This window comes from Dasypus novemcinctus, chromosome 28 (assembly GCF_030445035.2).
Source record: "Dasypus novemcinctus isolate mDasNov1 chromosome 28, mDasNov1.1.hap2, whole genome shotgun sequence".
NCBI lineage: Eukaryota > Metazoa > Chordata > Mammalia > Cingulata > Dasypodidae > Dasypus > Dasypus novemcinctus.
This window is the reverse complement of record NC_080700.1, coordinates 14,964,153-14,974,314: the sequence shown is the minus strand read 5'-3', so window position 1 is coordinate 14,974,314 and position 10,162 is coordinate 14,964,153. Positions and strand designations below refer to the sequence as shown.

The following is a 10,162-nucleotide window of genomic DNA, read 5'->3' as shown; positions in this document are numbered from 1 at the left end:
GGGCATTGTAACAGATTAAACCGGATTCCTAATTTTCAGCTGTGTGTAGACCAATCAGCTTCCAGGGTGTGACTGGAGCAAAGCTCAGTGTTCTGTCCTCAATCTTCAGTTGTGCGTGGACCAGTCAGCTTCCAGGGTGTGACTGGAGCAGGGCTTGGTGTTCCCCTTTTTTGCAAGATGAGTTTGGTTGAGCTGTGGGTATCTGAAATATAGGTCCAGGACTCTGGGGCAGCTTGCTTGACTCGGCTATGGTGTATCCACAGGGTGATTTCCACTACTTTAACTGCAGTGGGGATGGATAAAATGACAAGATAGGGTCCTCGCCATTGAGGGATTAGTGGAGCTGAGTTCCAGTCCTTGACCCAAACTGCATCTCCTGGCTTGTACAGGTGTACAGAGCTGTCTAAGCTAATGGGCCCCTTTCTTGGATCCAGTGATGCAGGTTTTGTAGGGTTTTTCCTAAACTGATCATCTGCTGAGCTATTGATAAGTTTCCTTTTTCTCTGAGATCCCCTTCTATATTTCTGATTAAGGGAGGAGGCCTCCCAAAGAGGATTTCATAAGGGGTTAGGCTTAGTTTTCAGCTTGGGCTGGCTCTAACTTGTAGGAGAGCACTTGGAAGTACTTGCACCCATGTTAGCTCAGTTTCTTGGCAAATCTTGACAATATAAGTCTTTGTTGTATGGTTCATTCACTCTACCTTTCCTGAGCTCTGAGGATGGTAAGCAGTGTGCAGTTTCCATTGGATGTGTAGTGCCTTTGCAATCTTTTGAGTGATTTCAGAGACGAAGGCAGGTCCGTTGCCAGAGCCAATTGAGAGTGGTAGCCCATAGCAAGGAATGATTTCCCTGAGGAGAACCTTAGCTACTTCTTCAGCTTTTTCTGTTCAAGTGGGAAAGGCTTCCACCCAGTCAGAAAACATGCAAACAAGGACTAGGAGATATTTATAGCCTCCAGATCGTGGCATTTCAGTGAAATCAACTACTAGATCTTCAAGAGGCATACTGCCTGTTCTCTGGACTCCTGGGGCTCCTGTGGGCCCCTGGCGAAGGTTATTCTTTGCACATGTCACACACCGTTGGCATACAGCATGGGTGATAGTGACTAGTCTTGGGATGTAGAAGAATCTTTCTAACACTTCCTTAAGATGGGTTTTTCCCAAGTGTGTGTTCTCATGGTAGTCTTGAACTACAGTTGCTGCTAATATTTGTGATATGCTAATAATGATTGTGATCAGGCAATGCCCACCATCCATTTTCTCCTTGTGTCCCACCCTCAGAGAGTATCCATTCTCTCTCAGCTTGAGTGTATTGTGGCTCTCGGTGACTCAGAGGCTGCGGGACAAGAGCAGGCAGTGTATACTGGAGGTTCTGATAATTAAGAGGTTGAGAAATGAGAGCAGTGGCCAGATTTTCAGATAGGGATCCTTCCCATGCCACTCTTTTTGCTTCAGCGTCTGCCCTCCAGTTTCCCTGGGCAATGGGGCTGTGGCTTGTCTGGTGTCACTTACAGTGCATTACAGCCACTTTGACAGGCTCCCAAATGGCTTCTAGTAGCTCCAGAATCTGTGTGCCACATTTAATGCTCTTCCCTCCCGAGTTAATGAGTCCCTTTTGCTTGTATAAGGCTCCATGTGCATGCAGGGTAAGAAAGGTGTATTTGGAGTCTGTGTAGATGTTAACTTTGGCTCCAGCTGCAAGTTGCAGGGCTTGGGTGAGGGCAGTGAGTTCAGCTTTATGTGCTGATGTGTTATCTGGGAGGCGTTGCACCTCTATTGTGGTTTCAGATGTTACTGCAGCATATCCTGCTCGTTGATTGCTGCCCTGCATAAAGCTACCCCCATCTGTGAAGAACTCCATGTCAGGATTTGCCAGTGGCTGGTCTTGGAGATCTGGCTGACTGGAATATACTTCTTGCAATATTTCCAGGTGGTTATGGGCTAGAACCCCTGGCTCCACAGGTAGCAGGGTGACTGGACTTAGGGTTTTTACAAGTTCCAGCTGGATGAATGGATTTTCACATAATAGGGTTTGATATTTAACCAGGCAGCTGTTAGTAAGCCAATGTGTTCCTTTGGCTTCTAAAATTGTGATTACTGCATGCGGAACCCGGACAATTATAGGTGCCCAAGAGTTAATTGTATAGCTTCCACTGTAAGCATGGCTGCAGCTGCTATGGCTTGCAAACATGAGGGCCATCCCTGGGCTACAGTGTCCAGTTGTTTGGATAGATACACTATAGGTCTTTGCCAGGAACCAAGGTATTGAATGAGTACTCCTACTGCGATGCTTTAGTGGTTGTGGTGGTAGAGGTAGAACAGCTTAGTGAGGTCTGGAAGTCCGAGGCTTGGTGCTTCCATTAGAGCTTGTTTGAGAGCAGTGAAAGCATTTTTCTGTGGGCTTTCCCAGAGCAGGGGATCATGATTCCCTCCCCCTCTTTGTGGCTTCATATGAAGGGCGTGTGAGGACCCCAAAATTGGGGATCCAATTGCGGCAGAATCCAGCTGCCCCAAGGAACTCTCACAGCTTCTGGTGGGTATTAGGCTCAGAGAGACTACAGATCACTTTCTTTCTTTCAAGTCTCAATTCACGGTGCCCCTGCATTATTTTATAACCTAGATATTTGACCTGAGGTAGGAAGATTTGGGCTTTTTTCTTAGACACCTGATAGCCTTTTTGCTGTAGATGCTTCAAAAGAGCATGGGTTCCACCAGCGCAGTCTTGATAGGTGGGACTTCTGAGAATGAGGTCATCTACATATTGGAGAAGAAAACAGTTATGGCTTCCTGCTTTAAAGGATTTGAGATCACTGGCCAGGGCTTGTCCAAAAATAGTGGGTGCATTTTTAAATCCTTGAGGCAATCGCATCCATGTTTGTTGCCTTTCACCTGAGTTTGGATTTTCCCATGTAAAGGCAAAAATTGGCTGGCTCCGGGGCGCTACCCAAATGCAGAAGAAGACAGCCTTAAGATCTAGGCATAAAAAGTAGATTGCCGATGAGGGTATTAAGCTGAGAAGAGTATTAGGGATTAGAAACCACAGAATGAAGGGTTATTACTGCTGAATTGACTGCTCATAAGTCCTGGACTGGGTGGTAATCCCCATCAGCTTTTTTAACTGGAAAGAGCAGAATGTTCCACGGAGACTCGCATGGCCTCAATATGCCCTCATTCAGTAATCTCTGAATATGTAGCTGGACCTTTTCTTGCACTTCGCGTGGAACTGGATATTGCCTCATGCTTACTGGACTGGCCATAGGCTTTATTTCAATAATAATCGGAGGAATGTCATGTGCCATCCCCATTGGGTTTTACCCTCTGCCCATACCTCAGGCACATCTTCAAAGGGAGCTGCATGGCCATGGATTGGCCAGTCTCACTGAGGCAAAACAGTCTCCATTCCTCCTGCAGAGGAAGGGTTAGCACTATATTCGGAGGGTCTTGTGGCCCTTGTCAGTGTGGATTGCCCTGTGGCATCAAAGGTGGGGTTGAAGGGGTCCTCATATATTTTTTTGTAATGTAATATTTTTACAAAATCAATTTTAAAAAATTTAAAAAAAAAAAAAAGGTAATTTGAGCCTGCAGTTTAGGCAGCAGGTCTGGACCCAGGAGGGGGACTAGGCACTCTGGAAGATAAAGGAATTCGTGAGTGACCTCCTTTCCCCCAATGTTGCAGTTCCTCGCTTGAAGGAAGGTCTTTTGGGCACTTTTGCCAGTTGTCCCTATGATAGTGGCTTGTCTTTTTGATAGAGGCCCAACTGGCTTGGTCATTATAGAATGTTGAGCCCCAGTGTCAACCATCATATGTATGGTGTGGCCCCCAATTTGGACTCAAACCATAGGCTCTGTGGGGCTGAGAGAATAGGAGCCTGGTCTGTCCTAATAATCTCTATCAGAGTCCTCCATTCCTGCCAGCCCAATGATCTGATCTGCAGGGGTTTTTTTTTGAACCTCTTCGGACCCAGTGTTTGGGTTGTGATGCCCCACTGGCTTTTCTGGCTAATGTTTTGGCTGCAGAGGCCGGGTCAAGTGGCCAGCTGGGACACTCTCGCTTCCAGTGTCCATCTTCTTTGCAGTATGCACACTGATTTTGCCCTAGACATGGGTCTTTCCCTCTCCTTGGGGCTGGGGCTTGCCAGTTTACCTTCCTTGACACAGGAATGGATTTTTCCACAATAGCCACTGCCAGAAGATCTGCCTTTTTTTTTCATTTTTCTATTTTCTTCCCTTTTTGTTTCTATATCACGATTGACATAGACCTTAGTAGCTACTTCCATGAGCTGAGAGATATTCATTCCAGCAAATCCATCCAGTTTCTGCAGCTTTCTTTGGATGTCAGTCTGTGATTGGGCCACAAATGCTGCATTTACCATTGTTTGGCTCTCAGGAGCGTCTGGGTTAAAGGGCGTGTATACACAAAACGCTTCACACAGTCTCTCATAGAATTGAGCAGGACTCTCATCCAGAGCCTGTAGAATTTGACTGGTCTTTGCCGTATTCACTGCCTTGCAGCTCCCTGCCTAGAATCCTTCAACTAAAGCCCTATGGAACGTTTCTAGTCAGTTGAGCCCAATGGCGCTATTCAGATCCCACAGGGGATCCTTTCCTCTGGGAACTGCAAGCGGGCGTATTGATCACTGTCCAAAGTTCCCTCAGGTGGGTGCTCTCTAAGCCAGGTAGAGCTCCCTGCATGACATGCATTCTCTCTTCAAAGTTCAATAAAGTCATTATAAGTTGTTTACAATCAGCCCAGATGGGTTTGTGGGTTTGTATAATGGACTGGAAAAGGTCTGTCATGGCCTGAGGTTTCTCCAAGAATGGTAGGGTGTGGCTTTTCCAGTTAAAGAGATCCATTGTCATAAAGGACTGATAGATGAATGTCTGGTTTCTCCCCTGAACCTGGCCATCTGCATCGTAAAAGATTGGGGTCCGGGCTTCATGGAGAGGTAGCTGGAAGGCAGCCTTTCTCTTTGCTCCCTCTGCCCCCGGGGCTCCCTGTGGTTTGGGTTGCCCCCTCTCAGCATCTCCTTCCTGACTGATGGGCAGCACTGCAGTGGCATTGCCAGGGGCAACCGGCTGTAAAAGCAGCTAGTCTGCATTTTCCCTTGTGGAAGGTGCCAAAGACCACTGCAGAGATGGTAAAAGCTGCTGTGGGGATGACATAAGGCTCTCAGGTGCAGATGGCAATAAAGGCAACTGTGGGGATGGTATAGGTGCCCTCTCTGATGGCAACAAAAGCAGCGGCAGGGATGGTGTGGGTGTCACACTTCCCTGTGCAGATGATGATGACAGGGCACTGCTTAGGGAGACTAGCTCATTTTCATTCCTTAGTTTTGCCGGGGCGGGAGTCATTGCATAAGGTGGTGGAAATTCATGTTCGTATGACCCTTCAAAAATAAGTGGATTGGCACTGGACTTGGGATGCACTTTCTCTGGGCCTTTTGCACGATGATCGTTTGGTCTGGTCCCTGGGATGGCCCTCCTTGGTTTCTGCATTAAGCAAATTCTAGCTCCCTTAGTCACGCACTTCCCTAACCAAGGTGGGTTTTGGCTCACAGCATTTTCCCAAGCATTGATGTAGGGGAATTGGTCTGGATGCCCTGGATTTCCAGTTACTGCATCGTGGACTTTGTGGATGATCTGGGGGTCCAAAGTGCCCTCCTGGAGCCACCCCACATTGAAAGTTGGCCATTCTAACTCACAAAGCATCCTAAGCTTTCCTGGCTGAAACCTTATGCCATACACATCTTCACGGAATGCACAGGGGAAGCTTTTCAGCATACAACCTAACATGGTTTTACTGTATGTGTTTCCCATTTTCACCCTGTGCTGGCGGTGCACAATAGTCACTCAAGCCTTACGTTTTGTCCGTCTCTGGCTGCATCCCTCGCGGGAGCTTTTGGCACCTCTTGACCTTAGCAGATTGGTATAAGCCCCCAATACAGAAGAGGGTCCCTGCAAAGGACCCCAGACCGCCCTTGATCGTATGAGGTCACCATAGAACTGCGGATCAGGACTCCGCACTCGCCCCGCAAAAATGATTTTCTGCATCTCACTCAGGCGCCACAAGCACACGCACACAACCACCCCCCTTTCCTTTCCTCGGACCTGGAGAGGAGACAGCTTCCTCCTGTATTCTCAGGACTACTAGGGCCTCCCCTTTGAGAGTTGATCAGGCTCCCTCCTAATTTTAGAATTAGGCTTTTCCTGCACTATGCCCTCGGGGGTCTTACCAGTCCATCGTGGGGAGCTCCTTGCTTTGTTCTCAGGGATTCTCAAACCTTCTGGTGCCCCCAGGTCATCCGGGAGGGCTCCAGTAAAGACTGCAAACTCTTTCTGGACTCAAGTGGGGTGCCCAGGGGCACCCAGGGCTGGGTTTCACCCAGGCCCTCCCAGCCTCCCCGGAGACATCTGGGAGGGGCAAACAACTGTTGCCACCTCTGACCTCAGTGCAGTCCCATCTGGGTCACCAGAAATGTTGTAGAGAAATTGGGTGTGCACAGTATCAAAGGCCAGGACACAAGAACTCTGAGAAGGAAGTTGGTTTATTTTGACCTGCCGGACTCAGCAGACTCTTGTCCTAATAAAAAAACCAAGCCCCGAACAGCCTTTTTCAGACCCTTTTATACAGAGGAAATAGGATTAGGGAGACAAATGGTGATTGTATGCAAACAGACTTTTGGTTAGTTTCTTCAGTATTTTATCTGAGTATCAGATAGGTTATTTCCTCTAGGTAAGTTTGATTTAACACATATTCTCCACATTCCAAGCCAGCTTGGATTTAGCATATCTTCCACATTTGTATGGATGCAATCTTGAATACACCTTCAGTCTTACATCCTTTCTGAACATTCAAAGACTCTAGGGCCTATATTACTTATTTGGACTTTTAGGGACTAGGTACACTTGGAAACAATTTTGAATTTATGCACAGGCTATATCAACCCTGATTTCAATGATCAATATTAACTTTCATTTTTGTCTTTCTTTGGATGCAGATTGAGAGGCAGTTGAACTTTGTGTGGTTACATGTGTACTTGAATACTTGTGTAGGTGTTGAATCATACTTTAAAATGCCCTGAGGCACTTACTGCTCAAACCCAGTAAACTGGATGGTCCCTTATAATGTGAATATAATCACACCAAAGAATGCCTCAAATACAGTTTTTTATTTTTACAAATTAGATACATAACTAAAGGACAAAATGGGTCTAATCAGTGGTTGATTTTTCTTCCTGGGTTTGTTGCCTGATTGGATTTAATCTTTCCAAACATTTTCCTTTATTGCAGATCAACTCTGATATAACTTTGTATGCAAGTATGTGGGGCTCTAAACTTTACCAGACAAGCTTGCATATAACCCATCATTGATACTTTTGACTCTGTCTAGAATCATAGAAGAAATCTCTTAGAGTGAAGTATAGGAGCTAAATAACTACTAAGTGCTCAGGTTCACTTGGAGTGCTTTTACCTTGTAGATGAGAAGTCTTCTTACTTTGAATGGCAGTACAAAGGCTCGACGCAGACTGGTTTTCTTCAGTGCATCATCTATCTTTCTCAAGGGAAAAGAGTTCACTCTTGGGAAGCCTTCAGTGCCCAAAGGATAATCATACCACCTTGTAGGACTTCTTAGGCCCTATCCTTGGTTCCATTCCATTCTTTTTAGCCGCTGTCTTTATGGAACTTAGTTAAGCAGGAGCTCTTTACTATGACTGAACTGTCATCATTACTGGTCAGCCTCACAGTTTTAGTTCCTGGCCAGTCTCACAAAGTGGCATCTCCTCTAGCACCCCACTCTACAAATTGCTCTAGTTAGGCCACTTTCTGACTGAGTCCCAAAGGACAAATTGCCACCCTTACAACTGACCTGTCATACTCTCTAGCTTCAGAAATAATCAGGTCATGACCAATTTGTTTCATCTGTATCCCCATCTACTTCCCTCCCTCCAAATTATTTGAACCATATCCCCAACAACCTATCATTTCCTCTTCAGTCCCAAATGTCAGTTTTGTAGGAAGTGGTTTTGAGTTAGGAACATGTACCTGAACAGAAGGTCCACTCTGGCCACAGACTTTGCTTCTAAAGAAGTAACAAATGAACCTCTGAAATTCTAATATTCTGTTCTGTAGAACATGGTCAAGATTATTATAATTTGTAAAATGTCTATGATTTGGATAGATTGGCTTGGCACAGAAATATATAACAGAATATTGGTTTTTTCTATTTTTTATTTAGGGCTGGTACTTCAGTTTATCATACAGATTCACAACCATGTAATAGTTCTCTCCCCTATACACACACACTAATTTTTCTCTTGAGACAAACTTTCACTTAGAAAGGGAAATTAGTTCCAATTTGCCTTATAGTGCAGAAAATTTCAGTATATTATTCTAAGATTCTTCTAGACTTTAAATAGGAGTAGCACAAAATGTAGTTCTGTTACCCTCTAGCAAAGTTTAAAAAATTATATTACCTTTACCTCAGTCAGGAATTTTATCCTCTCATGTTTATCTTCTAACCTCCTGCATTTGTCCCCTATTGTGTATTTTGGGTGTAAGGATTTGGGTTATTCCTTGGATGAGAAAAGGCTAATGGGCTAGAGAAGAGAAAAACCTTGAATCCTTTAGGTTGATATTTATATTAACTTGGAAATCATGTATTTATAAATGGAATTATATTTTCCATTTATTTGCAAAGTCTCATGGGTCTAATACATTATTTTTAAGTCATGTTTAACAATATTTATGAGTTTTTTTAGGTTTAAAAGTAAAACAAAGTTACATACGCTTTAAATTTTAAATGAATGCACAATGAATGTAACTCCTCTCATTGTCTGCTAATAAATGTATTGTATTTTAATACCACAAGGGAAGAGATCTACAAAAACATCCATTTTTGAAAACTTTGATTGTTCTTCAATAGAGCGTTTTCTGGCTGTTATTCATTGTAGTAAAATCCCATTATTGGCACTAAGGTTGATTGACTAATGGTTTGCTGCCACAGTACAATGTAGCACAAGTAATGACAACTTCCAATCTAGCCTCTTATTGGAAGACTGTGAAGAAGCTTTTCTGAAAAACCCTGAAGGAAAACCACGATTAATTTATCATTGTTTGGAGGACGGGAAAGTTAGTTCCAACTCTGTCCAGCAATTGATTGATCAAGTTTCTAATCTGAACAAGACCAGCAAAGTCAAGGTAAAATTCAAAGGGTTTCCATTTTTAATCTTCTATGGGAAAATTGATAATAGAAATATCAAGAATAGTGGGATTTTAACAAAGACAAGGAAATTAGGTAAGGATATTTTCATGTAAATTGATATTTGCTTCCATGTCTTTAAGGAACTAAGAATGAATCAACTCATTCATTCCTTCATTCATTCATTCATTCATTCATTCATTCAACAAATGTATTGAGTACTACTTTGTGCCAGGCACTGTTTTGGTACTTGGGATACCAAATAAAATTGTAGACCTTTCTATTTCAGTGAGGAGAGACAGATAATAAATAAGTTTAATAAATAAGCAAAATATGTATTATGTTAAAAGGTAACAAGTGCTGTAGAAAAATGATTGTAAAAATATAGGCAGGTCCCTACCTCACACCATATTACAAAAATCAACTCAAAATGGATCACGGGCTTGGGAGCAGGTGTAGCTCAGTGGTTGAATGCCTACTTTGCATGTAATGAGGCCCTAATCCCCATTACTCCTTTAAAAAAAAAAGGATCAAGGACCGATATGTAAGAGACAGAAGTATCAGACTCCTTGAAAAAAACATAGGAAAGCATCTTCAGGACTTTGTGTTTAGCAGTGGTTTCTTAGACTTTATACCTAAAGCAGAAGCAACAAAAGAAAAAATAGTTAAGTGGGACCTCATCAAAATGAAAAACTTTTGTGCCTCAAAGGACTTTATCATGAAAGTAAAAGAACATCTTACATAATAGGAGAAGATATTTGGAAACCACATATCTGATAGAAGGTCTTATATTTTTTTTATTTTACTTTTTAAAAAACATCAATTTTATTGATATACATTAATAAAGCATACAATTCATGCAAAGTATATAATCAGTGGTACTTTGTATAATCACATTCATCACTTCAGTCATTACTAGAGCATTTTCATTATTTCAATAATAATAAACAACAAGTGGACAAACA

General features: G+C 43.3%; 1 protein-coding gene across 1 annotated transcript in view; it reads left to right on the top strand.

The window, feature by feature from the left end:
• The first annotated feature begins 2,159 nt into the window (after nucleotides 1–2,159).
• The window catches only part of LOC139437773 (nephrocystin-3-like), a 50,109-nt gene continuing 42,106 nt past the window's right edge, over nucleotides 2,160–10,162 (top strand). The window contains 4 exon segments of the mRNA XM_071212454.1: nucleotides 2,160–2,260; nucleotides 2,456–2,531; nucleotides 2,685–2,832; nucleotides 9,003–9,196. Of these exon segments, the coding sequence (XP_071068555.1) occupies nucleotides 2,160–2,260; nucleotides 2,456–2,531; nucleotides 2,685–2,832; nucleotides 9,003–9,196 (519 nt within the window).